The sequence below is a fragment of the Capricornis sumatraensis genome, chromosome 14 (genome assembly GCF_032405125.1).
Source record: "Capricornis sumatraensis isolate serow.1 chromosome 14, serow.2, whole genome shotgun sequence".
NCBI classification, from domain to species: Eukaryota; Metazoa; Chordata; class Mammalia; order Artiodactyla; family Bovidae; genus Capricornis; species Capricornis sumatraensis.
Genome location: NC_091082.1, coordinates 58,364,259 through 58,387,114, shown reverse-complemented (window position 1 = coordinate 58,387,114; position 22,856 = coordinate 58,364,259). Strand labels below are relative to the sequence as shown.

Below are 22,856 nucleotides of genomic sequence, written 5' to 3'. Positions count from 1 at the left end.
TCGCGGCGCGTGGAGCCCGCTGTGAGCCCCGCGAGTCCATTCGGCTGCAAGTCCCCGCGGCGGCGGCGCTTGTGAACCATGTCGTGGCTCTTCGGCATCAAGGGTTCCAAAGGCGAAGGCACGGGGCCACCTCTGCCCCTGCCGCCCGTACAGCCCGGGGGCGAAGGCAGCGGGGACCGCGGCGCGGGGGACCGGCCGGGGCCCAAGGACAAATGGAGCAACTTCGACCCGACGGGCCTGGAGCGCGCGGCAAAGGCGGCGCGAGAGCTGGAGCACTCGCGTGAGTGCGGCGGGTGGGCGCGGGCAGGGCGACCCGGCGGCGCGCTCGTGGGCAAGTGGTGGTCGGGGGAGGAAGCCAGCATTAAGCGACAAGCCCGCCGGAGCCACCCTCCGTGCAGGGGAAGTTCGGGATCCCCTGACCTTCTGGCATCTTCCCAGCTGCCACGCATTCTTCACGTGGGGAAACCGGTGCCGAGGAGACTCAGAGGGTACGGGCAGCAGGTGGCGGGACTGCACCCTGGTCTCCAGTTACTGCCTCTTTCCGCCTCCACGTGGGACGGCCAAGGCAGGCCAGGTTGGGGATCCGCCTGTGCTAGTTGCTGGCAGTTTTCCGTTTGAGAAGGGAGATGGGTTTGAGTGTCCTAGGCTTTAAAGAAAATGCATCAGGTTCTCACTTATTGTTGGAGAATGTTAGCATTCAGATAGGTGAGGTCTGTAAGCAACAAATAAGGCCGGCCCAGGACAGCAGATGACCTTATTGGCTCCCATCCTCAAGGCATCAACCCTTGACTGCACCTTCACTAAGCCCACGTATTTTCTCCCAACCTTCTTTTCTTCTGTGGATTTGACGATGTCTCAAATGTCTGGAATATAACACATGCTGAGTAGATGTTAGTTGAAAGAATACAGCGACTTTCAAACTTTTAAGCAGAGGTGCTGTTTTCTTACCACCCTATGCTGCAGCCTTGTAAGCAGAGGTGAGCAGAGTCTTCCTATCCAGGGGTGGCTTGGCACTTTGTGGCTTAGTCTCTGCCCCTTCCACGGGGGCCACAAGAATACCCCGGGCAAAGGTCTCCTCCCTGCCTGGTTCTCTGATCCTGGAAGTAACGTTATGGAGATTTAGGCCTGGGCCCAGGGCAGCCTGCTTCCTTAGACCTACCTGGAACACTCCTTACCTCTGAGTGGGTGTTGAGTGTAGTAGATGGATTACATTTGCAAGATAATAGAAGACAGGTTTGCAGAGGGGCTTGAGAGACAATGACTAGGCTTCAAGACACCTTAGTGATCACAGACTTTTAACATGAGATCTAATTTCTTAGGTTTGTGTGTGGTGAGGGGTGGGGGGAAGTTCAGCCTCATTTCTTAGGTGTGTGTAGGGGAGGAGTTCACCCTCATTTCTTAGGGGGGTGTGTGGGGTGGGGTCTGTGTGCGCGCGTGCGCATGTGGTGGTGGTGGCGCTTCACTCATTCCCTGTCCTGGAATTTTAATGTTTTTCTCCCTTGGGAATCTGAAGCCTGACTCTTGGCCCCTCACACTCACACAGTTGTACAGGCCAGTGTGAATAGCCTGTGGTGTGTCTCAGGGTAGCAGCCAAGGGAACTCCCTGACTTCCTGTCTGCTCATGCCTGTGAGCTGCTCCCAGGTCTCCTGCACTAGCCAGTGCATTCTCCACCTGGGTCCACAGGGCCTTGGCCTCTGCTCTCCCACCCCCCTACAGTCAGCATCTCCTGCAGAGCCTCCACCTGCCACCCCTTAGAGGCATTGTCTCCTCATCCGTCTTCGTGTCTCGTGATGCTGTCCCAGGTGTGAACTCTACTTCATTTTGTTCTTGCCTGCCTTCCTGGCTTCTCTGCTGGTCAATGGGAGAGGTGTCACCCTGAGCTGCCTGTCCCCTCTGTCCCCAAACCCTCCTCCCCAGAGTGCCTCAGGCCCCTCAGCCCCTCCCCAGGCCTGTCTTCTGGAGATGCTTCCAGCTCCCAGCCGGAGGACTGCCTGGGTTGGCCTGTGCCCACTCTTGTTCACTCATTGCTCTCTCATGCGAACCAAAGATACCCTCAGCTGCCCCTCACCGCCTGGCCACTGTCTGTGTCCCTTGGGGCCTAGCCTGATGCTGCTGGTTCCCCAGGGCTCCTCAGTCTTCTTGGACGCCAGAGCAGCCCATTTGGCCTTAAGCTGTGTGCTCCACGTGTTTATAGGATTCTGAGAAGAGTAACTTGCCTGTGGTGGGTGCAGTTAATGCTGGGCCTGTCTCCTGGTGTGGGATGATGTGAGGTGACAGTCGTCATTCTCAGCACTGAGCCCAAAGCTTGTGATTAGCAGGGCTCCTGTGTGCCAGGCCCTGCACTAAACAGTTTACCTGCTTTCAGGTCATGAACTCCTTATTGCCAAATTCAAATTCAGCCATCTCACTCAATGAGTTGGGGGAGGGAGCGCCCACTCCGCTTGCAGGTGAGGTGCTCATGCACAGAGTGGTCAGCCTGGCTGCCATAGGTCACAGCTTAAGTAAACAAGCCAGCTGCAGGTCCTCCCCAAGCTCTGAAACCAGACCAAGTGCCTCAGCTGACAACTGAGCCCCAGAGCTGCCACCTGCCTCATGCCTAACGCGGGGCATGCTAGGAGCCGGCAGCCCCAGGGGTTACGTTCTAGTCAGTGGCGTGTGGGCTGCAGCTTGGGGGTGACAGGTCCTGGGATCTGCAGCCTAACTTGAAGGCCTCAAAAAATAAGACAGATGTGGGGGACAGAAGGGTGGACGTGTGGTCAGCAACCTGGGAACGTGGTAGCATCAGAGAGGTGGGCTCACGGGGTCCTCAGCTTCTCTCTGTGCTTTTATGCTTTAGAAGGTTTTTATGGTAAAGCATGGACTTTACAGTGATGACACAGAGCTGTGTCATCAGGGGTCTCTTAGGCCCCATGTGAAGGTTTTTTAGCAAGGAGAGTGCTGGGGTCCATTCTTTTCTAGAACATCCTTATATTGCCACATATTTCCACATGTGTCCCCTTATGAAGAGCACACACCTGGAAGGTGTTAATTACACACATGTTTCTAACAGATGGCCTGTGAAGAGCCGTCAGCCTGCAAGCATTGCCTTCTTTCTGGTTTAATCCTCCTTTGCTTCTTACTCAGGCCCTCAGCTGCTTGTGCTCAGTTGTAGAACAGTAACAGGTATCAAAGGCTCAAGAGAAACATTCACACGTGAAAAACGAATGACGATATAACCACAGGCTTGACTCTCCTGCTGTCACTGGACGAACAGTGGACAGCCTCTCTGCTGGAGCCCTCTGGGCTGTGACGGTCCCCTGGGGGCAGACTCCACATGTGGGTTTTCTGTTGGGGGTGGAATAGACAAAAGTGGCAAGATGGGACAGTGGTCTTTTTAGCGGGGGGTCTCTGAGCAGATCTGACCAGGAACCAGCGTGGCCACGCGTGCTTTCAGGTTGAGGCTGTGGTGTCCTTGAGCGCCCCTAGCCCGGGTGAACGCTCGCCTGGTGTCCTGATGCCTGCACGCCCCTCCCCCTAGGACACGCCAAGGAGGCGCTGAGTCTGGCTCAGATGCAGGAGCAGACACTTCAGCTGGAGCATCAGGCCAAGCTCAAGGTGGGTGAGGGTGGGCGCTGGGGGGCTGCGGAGAGGACCCAGGCAGAAAGGACATGGGAGAGGACACAGACAGTGGGTGCAAGGTGGGTGCTAGGGGTTGGGGGATGGACTGGATGGGGTGATCGGTGAGGGTGGGTGCTGGGGGAGGGTGAGAGAGCACAGGCAGAGGGTGGGTGCCCCGGCACCTCCTCAGGTTCGAGGGAAACGGGCATCAGCACAGGTGTGTGGCCTGAGTTCTGCACAGAACCTTCTGGAAGGCAGGTGTGGGTGAGGAGTCTGGTTTCTCAGAGGGGAGCCCTACCCTCACACTGAGCACATAGTGAGGAAATGTGGAAAAGGCCCTGCTCTGTGCTCCACCTGGGTTGTTGTAAAGTGAATCAGGAAGTGAGCAGCTGGCATAAGCACATGTGGGGGCTGGGGGTTGAGGGGGGACAGGTACCCCCAGGAGACTCTCTGGCTACTTGGGCACCAGCCCAGTCCATTCTTCTGGCTTCTCTTTGCCTGTGGATCTGGGTCCTCCCGGGCCTTGGTGCGGTCGCAGCTGAGCACCTACAGGCCTGTGGGGGTGCGGAACAGGCTACATCACTGTCTGGCTCCTTCGGAGGGCCCTCAGAGGGGGAAGCGGGGACAGGAGGCCTGACCAAGCCCTGGCTCACAGCAGCTGGTGTGTCCTGCAGGAGTACGAGGCCGCAGTGGAGCAACTGAAGGGCGATCAGATCCGAGCGCAGGCTGAGGAGCGGAGGAAAACCCTGAGCGAGGAGACGCGGCAGCACCAGGCCGTGAGAGAGCGGGGCCGGGGAGGGGTGCTCATCAGGGACTGCGCCTGCGGGGGCCCGGCCTGGACCTTAGTTCCTGAGGCTGGGGTGTGTTCACGTCGCCCTCTCCCTCCCTAGAGGGCCCAGTACCAGGACAAGCTGGCCCGGCAGCGCTACGAGGACCAGCTAAAGCAGCAGGTGAGCACTGCCTGGCCGCTTATCTTCCCCAAGGGTGCGTGGGGGCCGGAGTCTGGGATCCTCTTGTCAGCAAGCACTGGGTTGAGGGGCAGGGAGGGAGAGTTCCAACCGAGCTGCCCTCAGGGTCTCCCAAATGGGACTTGACTGATGAGTGAGTTTGCAGGGGGCATTCAAACATCAAGCCTGTTGGCATTTTAACTTCTAAATTCAACCATTCAGCAGAAGGCCCATTTCGTGAGGACAGCCATGGGTCAGGGCCACCCTGAGGCTGAGCTAAGCGGGGAGCCAAGGTTCCTTCCTGCCTTAGACTGTGCAGCCTGCAGGCCCCAGGGTAACCGTCCCCAAGAGGTTGGAGCCCTAGGAGTGGTGGGGGTGTCTCCAAGGCCAGAGCAGCTAACCTGTTGGTGTGATGTTGCCTGTTTCCTAATTTCGAAGCCCTTCCCTTCCCCTTGTGGCTCCTTCTCAGCAACTTCTCAACGAGGAGAACTTACGGAAGCAAGAGGAATCTGTGCAGAAGCAGGAGGCCCTGCGGCGAGGTAGGGCCCTGACTTGGGAGCTCATGGCCACGGGTCGCGCCCTTGCTTTAGGCCCTTCACTCTCCAAGCAGCATAAGGGGTGGGCGTGCTGAGACCCTGGGGGTGGAGGGCACCCTGGCTCTCTTGTCTTGTGTAGCAGCCCTGGGTGGGGGGCCATGGGCTGAGCACCACCCTTGCCCCCGCCCTGGGCAGCCACCGTGGAGCAGGAGATGGAGCTGCGGCATAAGAATGAGATGCTGCGGGTGGAGGCCGAGGCACGCGCCCGGGCCAAGGCCGAGCGCGAGAATGCTGATATCATCCGCGAGCAGATCCGCCTGAAGGCCGCTGAGCACCGCCAGACCATCCTAGAGTCCATCAGGTGAGGCCCCGCATGGCAGGTTTCTGCTGGCCCCTTTCCTACGAGGGTGCCCTACTCCTCCCCTGACTGGTCCTTCTGCAGTGCCCCTCGGGCTGACATAGGGGCCTCCAGCCACGTGGCACATGGCCTGATGCCTTCCGGGTCATGCCACTGCTCCCCTGCAGGACAGCAGGCACCCTGTTTGGTGAAGGGTTCCGTGCCTTTGTGACAGACTGGGACAAAGTGACAGCCACGGTAAGCACCTTTGCCTTCTTTCCTGGGGTATTTTCACATGTCAGGGGCTCTGCAAGCTGTTAGGGGTTGGCGCCTATACTGAGTGCTCACCCCTCCCTCTACCAGAAACGCACAGGTGACTTGGCCTTTGGGTTTGGGGCAGTTCAGACGACTCAGCATCAACCTTGGTGGGGCTGGAGGGAGGGCGTTCGGGATGCCAGATGCCCGTTTCATCTCCCTGGTGCCAGCCCTTTGGTGCACTGGTGCTGGTGGGCCTAGCGAGACTCCAGGGAGCCAGTAGGGGAGCCAGGGGACGGGGTGGACACCACCTGCCTCCTCTGCCTGCTTCAGGTGGCCGGGCTGACGCTGCTGGCTGTTGGGATCTACTCTGCCAAGAACGCCACATCCGTTGCAGGGCGGTACTTTGAGGCCAGGCTGGGGAAGCCGTCCCTGGTGCGGGAGACGTCTCGCATCACGGTGCTGGAGGCGCTGAGGCACCCCATACAGGTAACCGCAGGTCTTGGAGGGTCACACCCAACAGCCCCTTCCTCCTCTTCTGCCCAGATGCAACCCTTCTTCTGTGTGCTGACTTGCATTGCCTCCTTGATGCCGCCCCTTGGGCCCTGTGATGTCAGCACTGGAAGACTCTCACCCTGGTCCACTCGGTCCGTCTGGGGGTCTCTTGGGGTGGCCATCCCCTTGGGTGGACTGCCCCCCTGCTTGTTTATGAACTCCTGGGGCTGCGGTGAGCCGTCCTTCTGGAAGAGAAGGCAATGGAGGCAGCCTAGGTTCGACTCCTTCCCTTGAGGGGAGCCAGGCTTCCCCTGCATCTTGTGGGCTGTGCTGTGAGGTCAGCGCTGGAGGTCAGCTTTGCAGATGGTCTCCCCTGCCGGCCTTGTCCAGAATAGCTACTCGCATGCGTTCTGGTGTGACGGCGCCATGAGCTCCTCTGTTGACCCTCCCTACCCTCTCCCCACCCCACAGGTCAGCAGGCGCCTTCTCAGTAAACCTCAGGACGCGTTGGAGGGCGTCGTCCTCAGCGTAAGTCGGGCTGCCCAACCTCCCAGGAGTTGGTTTGCTGGCTGAGCCCAGCTGGGGAGAGTGGCCTCTTGCGCCAGCTCAGGCCCTCAGGAGGGATGGACTAAACAGCAGAGTGCCCCTCAAACTGCTATGTCCCCTGGCAGCCCAGCCTGGAGGCTCGCGTGCGGGACATTGCCATCGCTACCAGGAACACTAAGAAGAACAAAAGCCTGTACCGAAATGTCCTGATGTACGGGCCGCCCGGGACCGGCAAAACGCTGTTTGCCAAGGTGAGGGCACAGGTGGGACTGGGGGTGGTGGAGTCTCACCTGCCTGGGACACGTGCCCCTGTCCAGCTCTGCAGGCCAGGTGTCTCCACACACATGTGATCTGGCCCTGGTGGCCAGGAGAGGTGGGGTGGAGGGTAGGTGGAGCAGCCCTTAAAGCCCCTTCCCCAAACGCCCAGAAACTGGCGCTGCACTCTGGTATGGACTACGCCATCATGACGGGCGGGGATGTGGCCCCCATGGGGCGGGACGGCGTGACGGCCATGCACAAGGTCTTCGACTGGGCCAGCACCAGCCGGCGAGGGTGAGCCAGGGCTCCTGCTGGGAAGGGGGTCGGTACCTTCCCCACAGCCTGTCCCTGAGGTCCAAGGGCCTCTCAGTGTTGGTGACTTATCAGTGTTTAAGATGAGGGCTCACCAGCCCATTTCTAGTTACTTTCCCCAATGCCGGCACTGGACACATCCCGATTGGTAGCCAGGCTCTGGGTCCCAGAGGCCACTGGGGACAGTGCGAAGTGTGGGATTTCCGCTGGGTTGTGCCCTGCCTGCCCTCACGTGGCCCTGCCCTCGCAGCCTCCTGCTCTTTGTGGATGAAGCAGATGCCTTTCTCAGGAAGCGAGCGACTGTAAGTGTCTCGAGGCCCCATCTGTCCTGAGCTGGGTTGGCTGCTGGGCAGTGGGCAGGTGGGTGGCCTGGGCCACATCTATACTTAGGGGAAGGTTGGGAGCCTGCTCCACAGCCACATTTTGTTCATACATTTCGTTTGAAAAGTGGAAGTTTAGCATCTTTTCAAAGCTAAGCTTCATTCAGTCTTTGAGCTTAGATCTGTGAAGGTCCTGCCATGTTTCTGTCCTGGACGAGGGGGGCCTGACTGTTCACATGGCTGCTTACAGCCTGATCCTTCTCTGTGCAGGAGAAGATCAGTGAGGACCTCAGGGCCACCCTGAACGCCTTCCTGCACCGCACAGGCCAGCACAGCAGCAAGTGAGAAGGGGTGGCCAGCAGCCCTGCCTCAGCTCACGTGGCTGCTGCAGGGTGGCCAGCCCACATGACCAGACAGCCTCCTGTGTCCTCCCTCCATGCAATGGGATGGCCATTTGGGCACTGAGGGACATTTGTGGGTGCCCCTGAGACATGCTGTAGGCTGAGGCTGAGCCCAGTGGCACATGCTTGTCCATAGGCCACTGCGCTTGGCACCTCTGTCTGCCCCCGAGATGCATTGTTGGGCCACCACACTGTCAGGTGACCCTGGGTTGGGCTGGCCCTTCTGGGCCCCTAATCTTGTGCTCTGCATGGGCAGGACCCTTCCAGCCTTTTGCCTGCTGCAGCTGTTGCCCATGGAGACCCCAGCCTAGCCACTGAGAGGCGTGTTGAGTTCCTCCTGGGTTGTTGCCTCTGCTGAGCTGAGCGCCAGGCCTTGGGACCCTGCACTTGATTGGGGAGGGGCAGGGGTCTGTTTTCATCCCCGGGTCCCTACCCTTCCTGCATGTGGAGGCTTCACGGCCCTCCCCCAAGGCTGGGCCATCAGACAAGAGAAGCGGGAAATTGGGGCAAGACAGGGAGGGCAGGTGGTAGAGGGTGATGCCAGTCCTCGCAGTTTTGTGGGCTGAGAAGCTGCCCAGTAGACCCTGCTGGATGGCAGCCCCCCTCTCTTGCCGTTTGTCGGCTGCAGGTTCATGCTGGTCCTGGCCAGCAACCAGCCCGAGCAATTCGACTGGGCCATCAACGACCGCATCGACGAGATGGTCAGCTTTGAGCTGCCACAGCGGGAGGAGCGGGAGCGCCTGGTGAGAATGTATTTTGACAAGTATGTTCTTAAACCGGCTACAGAAGGAAAGCAGTAAGTGTCCTGCCAACACGGCGCCCCCTGCCTGTCATGTTGGTCCCTCCCCCCAGTGCCCACATGGGTACTAATCCTAACCCTGCCCCTCGGGTTTCACCACGGGGTCTTGACCACCCATCATTGGAGGCCCTCCTATCCTGTCCACCCATTGATTCCCTGCCTCCATCTTGCCTTCAGACCCCTCAGATCCAGGCCACACTTGGGTCCTGGTAGTAAGGGGCCATGACAGCCCACTTCTGGACTCTTTGAGCCTTGCTCTGGGCCCCTCACTGCACACAACGGGGCCCACTGGCTGGGGTAACCCTCCTTGCTCGTCCAGGACCCCCCTGCCCCCCACTGCTGTACTTTCAAGAGTGCTCTAGATAAGCCTGCTCTATTTGTAACCCTCCCTGGGGACCGGATCTCAGCCCCACTGACCTGGATCCACCTGGCACAGCTGAGCCATCTTCTCTGCTCAGGCAGACTTTGCCTGTCCTCTGCCACCTGCCCCCTGAGCTCTCTTTACTGGGCCTCTTTCCCCTTTGGCCCCAGCTGATCCCAGTCCCCTTAAGATCCTGAAGGCACATCCTGGCCCAGAAGCAGCCCGGGCACTGTACGCAACCTGAGGAGTTGAGGCCTTTCACAAGAGTTTGAGCGGTCTCTCTCGGGCTTTCAGCCAAGCCTGATGGGGCAAGATCTGCGTACAGAGGGTTCAGGAGTGTTAGCTGCTATCTGTGTGCTGGGGGGGTTCAGGGGGAGGGCACATGGTCCCCAGCCCCTGGCCGGCGGTGGGGCTGGGAGCAGGCTGGAATCTCCCCTTGCCCATTCCTGCATGTCCTGAGCAGCCCCTCCGCTGCCCCTAAGCCTGGCCTGTGCCCCCTATCCTTACATGGCCCCCACTGGGGCCCCATCTTGGGCTCCCCTGGGAAGGGACATGCCCAGCAGGGGAGGAGGTGGAAGGATCACACCTGTGGACGTTGGTCAGGGTGTGGCTCATTATAGCAAGGGACTCGGACACTCCTCCCTGGGGTTTCCCAGCGCAGGCTCCGCCCTGGCCTCCATTAGTAGGAGCCGGGCCCTCACTGGCCTCTGGTCGTTCGCGGGTCTTGTGGGCGCCCAGGCATCACTCGGGAACTCCTCACAGGCGCTTGAAGCTGGCTCAGTTTGACTATGGAAAGAAGTGCTCGGAGATTGCACAGCTGACAGAGGGCATGTCAGGCCGGGAGATCTCTCAGCTCGCCGTGGCGTGGCAGGTGAGCCGAGACGTACCCTGCAGGGCAGAGCCCAGCCGAACCAGGGACCCTCAGAGTGGTTGGAAGGTGGTTGAGCTGGTTTCTGAGCTCCCACTGGGCTGTTTCCGAACGGTTTCTGGACAGATGTGACATGACGCCCTACTTCCCTGCCATCACGGTCCTGGGGCCCCTGCAAGGTGGGGAATGAGCCAGGGCCCTCTGCAGCTTCGCATTTTCTGGCCTCTCTGTTGTTTTGGTCCAGATCAAACGGGGCCCTCTAGATGAGTGGCATGTCCTGTGGCCAACATGTTCACTTCCAAGGAACCGCTGGGCTTTGTCTCCAGCCAGGGCCCAGGATGGTCGGCACAGGTGATGGCGGATGGTGCTGAGTCTGGGGCCACAGCCTGGGAGGGCATGGCGCATCCCAGGAGCTGTGTGAGGGCACAGGACAAGACTGACCTGATAGGGGATTTCCTTCCTGGCTCCTTGGAGAAGCCCACAGCCTTTAGGATGATCTGCAGGGTCGTGAAGGTGGTGGGTGTCCTGGCTTTCAGGACAGGTTTGTGGAGTCGTGAGGGCCTGGGGGCAACGGGATGGTGGCTCTGGGCACACAGGTCAGAGTCGCTCTGGTCAGTCCTGACACCAGGCTTTCCTCTGAGGCATCCCGGTGGCAGCTCCCTGTGTGTGAGGAGGGGAGCAGCCATTTAGCACGTTTGTCCGTCATCCTTGCTGAGTGGAGTGTGCTGAGTGAGTTGTGTCTGTGGCCTCATGACAGCCTGGCCACTGTCAGTTGATCATGAACTCATCTTTTATGAAATTAGGGGACATCTGTTGAATTTGAACATCCTCATCCAGATACAGTGGTGGGGAGGAATACACCACTGTGTTAGTCAGGTCAAACTAGGTTGTGCTGTAACAAACAGCCCCAGATCGCAAACCCCACTGCGGGAGTCAGGGGCTCTTCCCCATGCTGGCCTCACTCAGGAAGCAGGCCTCACAAGGTTGGCTGTTTCCGTGACCAGCAAAGTGGCCAACAACCCAGGCGGCCGGGACAAAACGCACAGCCAGGGCTTGAACAAGTGTCACCTCATGGTTCTGGAGGCTGGATGTCCTGCCTCAGGGTGCCAGTGAGGGGGTTCCTGTTGCTGTGAGGGCCTGCTTCCTGGCTGCCACCCAGCAGCATCCTTGCCATTTGCTCACGCACAGCCCTGGAGGAGCAGGGTGCCATTCTGTGACCCTACCTAACCTGGCCCGCCCGTTTCCAAGGGCAGCCATGCTGGGGTTAGCACTTCAGCGTGACCTGGGGGGTGGACAAACAGGTGGTCCCAGCAGCAGGGGTCCTGGTGCACCTCCTCTCCCTGCTTCTCTTCCCAGTTCTTTGAGAAGGCCATGAGACAGGCCTGCATGTACTCAGGTGGGGAGCTGAGGGTCAGGAGACGCGGCGCAAGCACGGGAGGCTGGAGCCTGCAGGGAGCTCTCCGTGTGTATCCAGTCCCTGGTCAGCTGTGCACAGGGTGTGCCTGGTACTCATTACCACTTCCTACACCTGTGAGGGCCCAGAATGCCATGGGGATTCCATCGCCTTGGACAGGACATGTTGGCATCACTCTTTCAAGTTTTCTCCCCTTGTGGCCCCAAGTGCTTGGGGCTGGGCTGTGCGACTTCTGCCCACCCTTCCACTCTCCGGCTGGGCAGCCCAGGGACCCAGCACCTACTTCCCACTTGCTGGTATCATGTGGGCCCTGTTGCAGCTGCCGCCCTATGCCATGGTGTGACAGTCAGGTCTATGCTTCTCACCATGCTACAGTTAGTTACCCATCATGGGAACCTGAACTTTTTAACATAAACTTCATCGTCACCATTTTTAAGCGCACAGCTCAGTGGCATTGAGCATGTTCGTGGTGTTGTGCAGCTGTCTCCACCATCATCTCCAGGACTGTCTTATTTTCCCAAATTGAAGCTCTGTCCCCATTAAACACTTGCTTCCACCCCTGCCTCCTGCCCCCAGCCCCCACTCGCCTACTTGCTGTCTCTGAGAGTCTCGACTCTTGCAGGGACCTGTGAGGAATCATACCGGAATTGTCTTCTTAAAACTGGCTTACTCACTGAGCACAGTGTCCTTGAGGTTCATCTGTGTTGTAACAGGTGCCATTCTCGTTTCTCGTCAGGCAGCCTGACACCCTGGAGTGCAGTGGACACACCTCGTGCACCTCTCTGGCTGCAGGTGGACACTTGTGTTGTTTCTATATATTTTAGATATTAACCTTTTATCAGACACATGGTTTCCAAATATTTCCCCCCCACCTCCCGTGGGTTGCCTTTTTTTACTCTCTTGGTAGTGTCTTGCTGCTGCTAAGTCGCTTTAGTAGTATGTGACTCTGTGACCCTATGGACTGTAGCCCCCCAGGCTCCTCTGTCCAACGGGATTTTGCAGGCATGAATACTGAAGTGGATTGCCATGTCCTCCTCTAAGGGATCTTGCCGACCCAGGGATCAAATCTGTGTCTCTTGAGTCTCCTGCATTGGCAGGCAGATTCTTTATTACTAGAGCCACCAGTGTCCTTTGAAACACAGAAGTTTTTAATTTTGAAGAAGTTGAATTTTCCTATTTTCTTTTGTCACCTGCTTTTAGTGTCACAGACAAGTCATTGCTAAATCCAGTGTTTGAAAGCTTCTCCCCTAAGTTTATTTCTACCAGTTTTATAGTTTGGAGTTTTCCCAGCACCATTTGTTGGAAAGGCAGTCATCTCCCCAGTGCGTGGTCTCGGCCCCCTTGCTGGAGGTCACTGACAGTACACATGAGGGTTTATGTCTGGGCTGTCTGTTCTGTTCTGTTGGCCTGTGTCTGTCTTAGTGCCAGTACCACTGTCCTTTAGGTTTTAAAACAAGGAAATGTGAGAATTCTCAGGTTCATGACTGTTTTGGCTACTTGGGGGCCTTTGAGATTGCGTATGAATTTTCGGGTGGATTTTTTAATAAATTTACGCAAAAAAACCATCATTGAAATTTTGATAGGGATTGCATTGAATCTGTGGATTGCTTTGGGTAGTATTGGAATTCCAGCTAAATACTTCCTGGATGAGGAATCAAACCACTGTCTCTTGCATTTCAAAACAGATTCTTAACCACTGGACTACCAGGGAAGCCCTTTTTTTTTTTTATTTTTGCTTTCTTTTCCAGTTGTTTAGTGTTACTGTAGAGACACAAGCGGTTTTGTGTGTTACTTCTGTGTCCAGCAACTTTGTTGAGTTTATTACTTTTAACAGTTTGGGGGGGATCTTCAGGGTTTACTGTATGTAATAAGATCACACCATCTACAGACAGATAATTTAACTTCTTCCTTTCCAACCCGATGTCTTTTATTTATGTTTCTTGTCTAACTGATCTGTCTACAATTTCTAGTGCTGTGTTGACCTGAAGTGCTGAAAGTGGGCATCCTTGCCTTGATCCCAGTCTTAGTGGAAAAGCTTTCAGTCTTTTACCATTGAGATGATGTTTGCTGTGAGTTTTTCTTACATGGCCTCTATTAGGATGAAGACATTTTCTTTTTTTTTGACATTTTCTTATATTCCTGGTCTGTTATTGGTTCATGCCTTATGGCTTGTAGGATCTTTTTCTCCCCCGACCACAGATCATACCAGGACCCTTGGCAGTGGAAGTGTGGAGTCCTTACCACTGGACCACCAGGGAATTCCCCCTAGTTTATTGTTTTGGTCAAGAAAGGGTATTGGATTTTGCCAACATTTTTTCTCATTAACTGAAACGCTCATGTGGTTTTTGTCCATTTTGTTAATTATTTGCCTAGGTCGATTTTCCCTAGCTGAGCCACCCTTGCACTCCAGGAATAAATCCCATTTGGTTGGGATGTATAACCATGTCAGTATGTTACTGAGTTTGGTTTGTTAGTATTTTGTTGAGGGTTTTACATCAGTATTCTCGGAGGATCTGGATCTATAGTTTACATGTGGTGTTTTGTCTGGTTTTAGTATCAGGGTGATGCTGGCCTCAGAATGAGTTGGGAAGTGTTCCTTCCTCTTCAGTGTTTTGGAAGAGTTTGAGCAACATTGGTGTTAGTTCTCCTTTAAGGTTTTGTGTGTTTTTTTGTAACGAACTTGTAAATTTTTGAATAATTCCAAGTTCACAGGAACCACACTGTGAATGTCTCACCACATCACTCAATTCCACTTTAGACTTGATTTTACCCAGAACCTGCCCGGATGCCCATGATATTCCATCCTACTGTCTCAGGCTCCTCTGGGTGGGCTGTTCTGAGCATGATCCTCATGGTTTGAGGAATGCTATAGAGTGTCCCTCCTTTGTTTCTGTCTGGTGTCTCCGACTGGGATTGTGGGACTGTGGAGGAGACCCTAAACGCAAGGTACCCATCTGGTCTGGTCACACTGCGGCATCAGACATCCACACAACATCAGAGGGATGTTGGCCTGGATCCCCTGGTTACATGGTGACCGCCTGGCTTCTCCCTGGTGATGTCACTGCATACCCCTACCTACCCCTTTCCACCACTGGATCCCCTCTGGCTGCCTCCACCCAGCCTGACTCTCTGCTCTTCTCACGTGTGCCTCGCAGGAGGCCGCAGGGGCAGCCCCTTCCTCCTTGGCCTGGCTTGGACAGCCGTGTCCCAAGGCTGGGACCACCTGGGTAAGCACAGTGACTGGTCATCTCAGACGGTGGGAGCTTGCTCCCAATGCCCTAACGTGGCTGAACCTCAGGGAGCTGGAGAGAAATAGCCAGCCTGGCTTGAGCCCCCTGCTTGGTGGACACTTGAGTGCTGTCCTCACGATAGGCACATGTCAGAGCCACTTGATGGGTGACTGGGAGCAGAAGGGATGCTGGGTCATCTGGGTGGCATGTGGCCTGGCCAGAGGACCTGCTTTGGCAGCTGGAATGCTGCGGACCACACTGGGACCTGACTAGCAGAACTCTGGTTCCCCGAGCCATGTGCCAAGGCTGGGGTATGGGGGATGCAGTGCTGCCCACAGCAGCCCCACAGTTCTGGAAGCCCTGTTGAGGGCAGTTGGGGGCCTGTGAGGGGTAGGTCCTGGTGGACTATGCCCCATTTGACCCCTGGAGGGCTTTGCTTCCCTTTAGTGTCAGGCCTGTGGTGGTTCTGCTGACCATGCCCTGGGCCTGAGGAGAGCTTGGTTATCCACAGAGCAGGGCCTGCAGTTGAGGGGCAGGGCTCCCTCCTGAAAGTAGTCCTCTGGGTTTCTATTTTTAGAAAGTCATTGAGAAACTTAGTGGAGCAGGCAGAACCAGGGAATTGAGGGATGGCGGCCACACTGGGCTGCAGATCTGCCTGTGAGCACGTGTGTGGCAGGCTCAAGTGCGTAGGGAGTCAAGGTGTGTGCCGTTGGCATTTCTGTCTGCACATGTGTCCTGCTGAGAGGCCAGGCCCCTCCTGAGTCTGAGCACAGGCCCACGGGAGCACCCTGGGCTTTGCCGCTGCCTGCCCTGCCTGCAAGGGTTCTGTGGGGTGGGGGGTGTCTCCAAGGTGGGGGATAAGCAGCAGCAAGGATGGGGCTGCCCTACAGGCTGAGTGGTTCCTGGTGGGCCCTGACCAGTCACCTGGAAGCCACAGGCCTGGTGCCTTCCTTGTGCGGGCAGCCCCTCTGGTATCCTGAGTCAGTACCCTTTTCTTCGCCAGGCCATGGCATATGCCTCTGAGGACGGGGTCCTCACTGAGGCCATGATGGACGCCCGGGTTCAGGATGCCATCCAGCAACACAGGCAGAAGATGGAGTGGCTGAAGGCAGATGGGAGCCAGCCGCCGGCCCCGCGCACATAAGCTGAGTGAGCTGGCCTAGACGCCCAGGCACACTGGCCAGGTGGCTTCAGCAAGAAGAAACACCAAGGTGCCCAATCTCCTGGCAGTTTTCATCTTCCTCTGTCAGGGGCGAGACAGTGTCAAAGGCCTCTGCTAGGGACCAGCTGCTGCTCAGGACCTGGGCATCTTTGAGGCGGGGTTGGTTCCTTTGCCCCCCACCTCCAAGCTGATGCTGGATGGGGCCACCCCCAGGATACCCTGGGAGATATATCCCTTGGCCAAGCCCAGATGGGAAGAAGGCACCGTTCCCCATTCCCAGGGGCAGCAGCCAGGCTAGCAGCACTGCTTCCCAGCAGGTGCTGGGTGCTTTAGCTGTGAACAGCAGTGGCACCCTGGCCAAGGGAGGGGACCTGACTTTGCTGAGTCCCACCCAGGACCAGAACAGAGCCGTGAGCTGTTCTGCCGTGAGCAGAGCTGGTCCCTGCGCGGTCCAGCGGGGGTGCCCACCACTCTCCTCCGGAGAGGTGTGCCCTGTGTCTGTGAACCTGTAAACCTAGGCTTCGGGAACTAGCCCACCAAGACCTCATGGCCAAGGATGTCCAGCACAGGGGTACTGGCCAGCCCGCAGAAGCCACAGCTCTCCCTGACTGGAGTTGGTGTCTTTTTAATCCAGAATCTAATTAAAAACTGGCAGATATCACCAAGTGTCTGTCTCATTCCTGCTGTGGGGGTCCCGGCGTCAGAGGTGAAAGAAGAGGCAGAGGCTGGAGCTTTCTGGAGAATTTACTGACCAGCAGGGGTGGGAGTCACAGTGAGGCGCCCGACCGGGGATGCCCTGGGCAGGGTGGCCGCACTTGCCACAGCAGGGTTCGGGGGCCTTATTGCTGGGCCGGGGCCTACCCCGGGCCCCTGCCCCACGCCCCTACTGCGGGCCCTGTGAACACACACGCCTCATGCACGTGCTCCCGTGTGTAGACGTGGGTGCACCGGGGTCCCACCCCTTCCCTGCCGCGCCCGGCTCCCGGCCGCGCTCTCCTCCAGCAAAGATGGCTCCAGCTCCGGGAACCAGACAGATGAACGGAGAGACAGACGCAGGCACACAGGAGGCCTCCAGCTTCAAGCGGCTGACGTGGTCCCAGGCTGGGCACGTGGCCCCGCCTGCATCCCAGGTGCCGCTGCCCCCGCCCCACCCCGACCCCCTTTATAAAAAGAAGAGGAGACAGCACCTTCCGCCGGACGCGCCCGACAGCCTTGGGCGCCCTGGCCCGGGCCGGCCGTCCAGTCCCGTGAGCGTGGGCGCGGTGGCCGGCGGCCCCGCGAGTCCTGCGCGCGGCTCAGAGGTGCCGCGGGCTCGGGTGGCCGTTGTGGTAGAGTTTCTGCTTCACGTGCACCATGTTCCCGGCCGCCTCCTCGAACGGCCTGTGTGGCCGCCGGCCCAGCTCCCGCAGGCTGCACAGCTTGGGCAGCCAGGTCCACGAACCGTCTGCGGGACCGGGGGCACGGTCAGGGGGCGGGCGTGGTGAGTGGGGCTCGGGTCGGCGGGGCTTGGGCTCAGGGAGGGGACTGTGGGCGGGGCTCGGGTGGGGCGTAGCCCCTGCACGGAAGGAGCCCTGCCAACGTGCCCGCGCCAGCACTCACCGTAGCGCCGGCCGGCCCTCCAGGCGCGCACGGCGCAGTGCAGGACGCCGTCCATCCACACCAGGAACCAGCTGATGCAGAAGCCGAGTAGCAGCCCCAACATTAGGTCGATCTCCTGCTTGGTGACGTTGTCTGTCACGAAGTAATTCTCCGAGGCGTCCACCACAGACTGGTCCCCGTCGTACGGGATCACGTAGTGGACGTGGTGCCTGGGGGCGGCAGGGCGGGCTGGCACCTGTCCCGCGGGGCGGGCGGGGACCCCGCAGTAAGCCGCACCCGTTCACCTGCTGGGATCTTTGAAGCAGCCCTTGTGGGGAGCTGAGGTGGGAAGGGGCCAGCGCACTCGCCTAGGACCCAGGTCACTGGTGGGTCCCAGGCGGGAGGCTGCCCTGCCCAGAGGGTGGGAGTGTGCGAGGTCAGAGGTTAGCGTGAAGTTCAGTTGCCCGTATGCATACCCTCCTCCCTTCTCCCCCCAGCCCCGGGCTCAGAGGTGACGCCTATTAGGTCACAGGCACACAGCACAGGTAAAGGCGTTCCAGGGTGAGAGCCCAGGCAGGGTATCCCTGCCCAGTGAGAGTCACAGCCCACCTGTGGGCCTGGCTCCTCGCCACTGCCCCCCTGGTCTCTCCCTCCCAACCCTGCAGTCACCCTGCCCTCTCCTCCAAGGAAAGCCACAAGTGATGAGCCTGCCTTGGGCATCTGGTCCCCTTTGGCTCCCCATGCCCAATGGCACCCCTGGACCTGCCCCACACAGGTCCCTAATCCTGGCATGGGAGCCATAAACGACCTCCTGGACGACCACGGCCCCCGGCATTCCAGCACCCACCAAGGCTGGGCCGTTCCCCTCAGCCTCCCCTCCCTCGACAGTCCAGTCTGAGGCCACTGACCCCTCCAGGCCCTCTCCTGCCTCTGATGGCCACAACGAACTTTCCCCACAAAGCTCTCTCCAGCCTGCCCAGATCCTCTCTTCCTCCAGGAAGCCCTCTGGGCCTAGCAATCCTAGGGATTCTAGGCAAGGTGGCGCTGCCCAGGAGGCCAGTACCCAGGACACCAGACTGAACTCCAGGTCCTCCACTCTCGCAGGAGAGCTGGAGAAAAGGAGCTGCTGGTCTTGGGTGCCCATTGCACCCTGAATCCCCAGTCACCCTCACCAGCTGTGGCCCCTTCTCTGGCCCTGAAGGGTCATTGCCACCCTGGGGTCCTCCTGCCTGGTTCTCTTCCTACTGAGCCTCTCAACTGGCTTCTTCAACCCTCCACCCCCACCAAGTCCCCACCTTCCCCCCACGTCTGCTCCAAGCTCCAGCTGCCTACATGGCATCTCCACGTGGGATCTACAGACACCTCAAACTTGCACCTAAAAATAGCTCCTCCCTCCCCAAGCCCGCTTCTCCCCATCTTCCCTTCAATTACATGTCGACACCTCTGCCTGTCTCCAGCTAAAAGTCCCTGTCCCCACCTCACAACTGGATATGCTCCATGCCCCCTCCCCCGCAGAGGACCTTCTCAAAAACAGTAAACCCCACAGGTCATCCCTGACCACAGGCCCTTACAGCTCCTCCCTCACAGACACCCGCCGCACCAGCAGGAGCCACCCAGCTCCTTTCTGCCAGTGAGGATGGCAACCCCTTTTCACACCCCTCTGCTACCCCTGGGGACTCCTGGGGCCCATCCCCCTCAGCTAGACTGGAGTGTGACCAGGCCTGGTTGGGGAGGGGGTGCACCTTGGCCACCACAGCCCCATGAGCAGACCCAGCTTGTTTGACAAGGACTGCCTGACACATGGCAGCCATAGCTCACGTGATCACATTTCACCAATAGCTCTTATTGGTCATCAGTGAGAGATGGAGAATTCTTGACTGCCCACAGTGTGTAGCAGTGGCCAGCCCCCAGGAGAGGATGCCCTTAGTCACCTGTTCGCAGTCCCATCGCCCTGACCAGGCCAGGCCTGGCAGCTGAGAACACTGAGCCCCTGCCTCCTGCGTTCCTGCCTCCTGGGCCCCCATAGGGAAGGTCATCCTCCGGACCACCACTTCCCACCCATGGACAGGACAGGAAACTTGAAGATGGGGTTGCCAAGGAAGCCAGAAATGCCCCTGCAAATAAGACGAGGGCAAGCCCCAATTTTACCTAGGTGCCTGGGACCTCCAGGGGATTGAAGGTCTTGACCTGTGCCCCCATCGTTGGTCTGGCATCTGCCACTCATCCCCTGCCCCTTGCCCTACTCCTTCCTCCAAGTCAGGCAGACCCTGGGGGGTGGGTGGGAGTTCAGGTCACCCATGTGCACACGTATTTCTGTGATGTGTACATACATGTGTCCTGCCTGGGCCACGCATGTTGCATGTGTCTACTTGAGGTTGGATGCATGTTGTGTATACACGCCAGCCACATGCACAGGACCCGGCGTGTATACCATGAATTCGGCCCATGAGCTCCACACATGTGCAAGGGCACACGCGCCTGGGGCCGAGCATGTTGCGTGTCACATGGAGATGCACATGCACTGGGCTTGCACACAGCCCTCCTCTGTGGGCCCCATGGCATATGCACGGTGAGCGCCCACAGACAGCCTATTGGCACGCACGCTCCACAGCATTTATACACGTGTCCTCTGCATAAAAGTCTCTGTACTGGCATGTGGAAGGCACAAGTGTGTGTGCGCTTTCTCTGCATATGGGATGTACACACAGGTAGACTCCACTGTGGCAGTGCATGTACATGGTTTGTACACAGAGGCCTCATGTGCAAGCCTGTGCCCTGCAGACATTCACCACGCCCACAGGGCGCACACGGTGCTGTATATTGTTACACACATGTACTGCGCATACACATACATGTCAGTGTACAAGAATAGTTTGTACACGGAATTTTACATCCTGTATGCGGCAGTGCATACAAAGCACACACATATGAACACATACACATGTGGAAACAACACTACAGTTGGGTGACTCTTGTGTTGTTTGTGTCTAAACTGTGCACGTGGGCCTCACTGTAGCTTGCACTCCATGGGGATTTCTTTTACACCATCCATGTGTACTCTGGACATTACATATGATGCATACACACACCCTGAGCAAATACACACTGAAAACACACCCTGTCTGCCCAGATGGGCCCGTGGTGTGATGTTCGGGTACATATGTGGTGGTCACAGTACCACAGCCCTCACATGGAAAATGGGCCTTATAAATGTCGATGGAGCCAAAACTTGGGCCAGTGCCGTGCACACCTCCAGTGTCCGGGAGGGTCTTGGGACCCTGCTCAAACTCCAGTCCACATTGGCCCAGTTAGTGTGGAGCTGACCTGCCATTCTTCGGCCTCTGAGTGTGTGATTGGGGCAGGAATACAGGGACCTCAGGGGGTGTGGCCACCCAGCCAATACTCAAGATGATTTTTGGCCATTGCATGGCACACGTGAGGGCCATTTACACACTTGTCTCCACCTGCCCTGATGCCCATGTTCTGCTTCAACACCCAGTCTGCACACACAGACGTGTAGTGTGTTTAGTGAGGCATGAAACTGATCTCACACACACACCCCTAGCCCAGTATGTGTGCACACATCCCTGGAGCAGAAGTGCAGGGCAGGGTCAAGAACACAAGTTCCCTACCGGCCACAGAGCCTCAGGCAAGTCCGTCTGCTCAGCCTCTGTCCACTCTCACGGCCCCAGTGTGTGGGCTTCCTGCGGGGCTGAGGGACTGCTGCGTGTGCGCACATGTATATGCACAGACGGTACACACATGCGCGTCTCATGAGAAGATGTTTATTTCATACATGGACATACAAACATGCATGGCCAGGAAGACTCCATCACTACATGTGCACAGAATGGGGGGGGTGTCACAAAGTGGGCACAGGGGCCTGGGCGCTCCCCTCCCTCTGCTTGACCTTGAGCAGACTCCATCCCCGGCCTCAGTTCCTCCTGGACAACCAAAGGGGGTGGGCAGATGCCCCTCAAGGGAGCCCTTGCCCACCTTGACCTTCTGCTCCTCCCCCTAGCTGGCTCCCAGGAAAGTTCAGGGACAGAGCTGGGGGCCCCGGGAGGAGGGTGTCCTCTGTGGGCAGGAGCCCTCCCGGGACACCAGGCTGGGCGGCTGCTCTCCTGGCCTCCAGGCCTTGGACTAGTTCTGCCCATCACCCTGCAGGGCCTCTCTCTAAAGGCCATATGGGAGGGGGTCCTCTCCCCTCCCGGAACACCCTGTGCAGATGGAGCCTGACCGGTCCTTCCCCCACCCAGCCTGGCAGAGCCTCGGCAGCCCCCACCAGCCTAGCCCAGCTGGGCCCTGCAGCCCGGCCTGCGTGGGGCTCGCCACTTCCACCGACATGTGTGATCACGCGTGAGCCCCTCCGGGCGCAGACTCACCGGCCACAGTTGCAGTGGCAGACGCGGTCCTCGCCCCGCAGGTGCGGGAGGATGTAGTTGTGGAATCGGTCCAGCAGCGCGTTCATGTCCATCAAGCACGCGATGGCCTGGAAGAGCCCATGACCGGTCAGCGCCGAGAAGCGAGCGGCTGGGCCGGGGACCCCAGGCCGGGGCCGGAGCACTGGGGACGGGGGAGCGCAGGGCAGCCGGGGATGGGGGAGCGCAGGCCGCGCGGGCCCGTAAACAAGGCGCGGGAGGGGGAGGCGGTGCGCGGGCGCGGGAGGCGGGAGCGGGTGCGGGGAGCGGGCGCGCGGGAAGCCCCTCCGCTCACCATCACGATCGACGCCCCCAGAATCATGAAGATCATGGTGTTCGCGCTCATGGACATCGGGCGGGGCCGGGCCGGGCCGGAGCGCCGCCCCCCGGCCCCGGCGCCCCCCCGGCCCCGGCCCGATGCTGAGCCCCCGCCGCCTCCGCAGAGGTCAGCCCGCCGCGCACCCACCGCTGCTGGCCGGGGAGGAGGCGCGGGGCCGGCGCGGGGCAGGGGACGCGGCGCTCCTGGGGTCCTCGGCCGCCCGGCCCGCGCGCTCGCCGCGCCCGCCGCGCTCCGCTCCGCCCTCGGCCCTGCCTCCCGCCCTGCGCGCGGCGCGGCTCCGGCCCCCTCCTCCTGCGGCCTCCCCCGCGCCCGCCTCCCGGGAGGGACCTCGCCGCCCGCGGCCGCCCGCCCCCGAGACGCCGGCCGGACCCCTCCCCGGGGGCCGCAGGGCCCGCTCGCCCCCATGTGGCCAGGGCCTGCCCTGGCTGCCAGCCCAGAGCCCCGGGACCGCGGGCTGCGTCCCGTCCCGACCCGCCAGGGCTATCCTGTAGAGGCCCGGGCTTCCTTCCGCTCTCCTCCTCCCCTCTTCTCAGCTGGAGGCCCCTCCTCCCCGCAGCCCGGGGTCGCAGGGTTGAGGGGCTGCGGACCGGCTGGTCAGCACCCAGCCCTCTATGGCAAGAGGCTGCCTTTAGTGGAGGGGCTGCAGGGCGGCTGCCAGCTAGATCACTCCAGAGCCAT

At 59.0% G+C, this 22,856-nt stretch overlaps 2 protein-coding genes across 2 annotated transcripts; one reads left to right on the top strand and one right to left on the bottom strand.

Annotated features, from left to right (window-relative positions):
• Positions 1–19: 19 nt before the first annotated feature.
• Positions 20–16,459, top strand: LOC138090386 (ATPase family AAA domain-containing protein 3). Its single transcript, XM_068985932.1, has 16 exons — positions 20–280; positions 3,519–3,595; positions 4,273–4,374; positions 4,489–4,548; positions 5,015–5,084; positions 5,277–5,442; positions 5,607–5,676; positions 6,007–6,162; positions 6,640–6,696; positions 6,840–6,965; positions 7,142–7,266; positions 7,535–7,586; positions 7,875–7,945; positions 8,634–8,801; positions 9,928–10,036; positions 15,681–16,459. Exons 1-16 carry the CDS (start codon positions 79–81, stop codon positions 15,819–15,821), a joined length of 1,752 nt encoding a protein of 583 aa, XP_068842033.1. The 5' UTR covers positions 20–78; the 3' UTR covers positions 15,822–16,459.
• A 675-nt stretch (positions 16,460–17,134) lies between these two features.
• On the bottom strand, positions 17,135–22,190 carry TMEM240 (transmembrane protein 240). Its single transcript, XM_068986620.1, has 4 exons — positions 22,134–22,190; positions 21,803–21,909; positions 17,439–17,647; positions 17,135–17,283 (listed from the first exon to the last, which is right to left on the bottom strand). Exons 1-4 carry the CDS (start codon positions 22,188–22,190, stop codon positions 17,135–17,137), a joined length of 522 nt encoding a protein of 173 aa, XP_068842721.1.
• Positions 22,191–22,856: the final 666 nt, after the last annotated feature.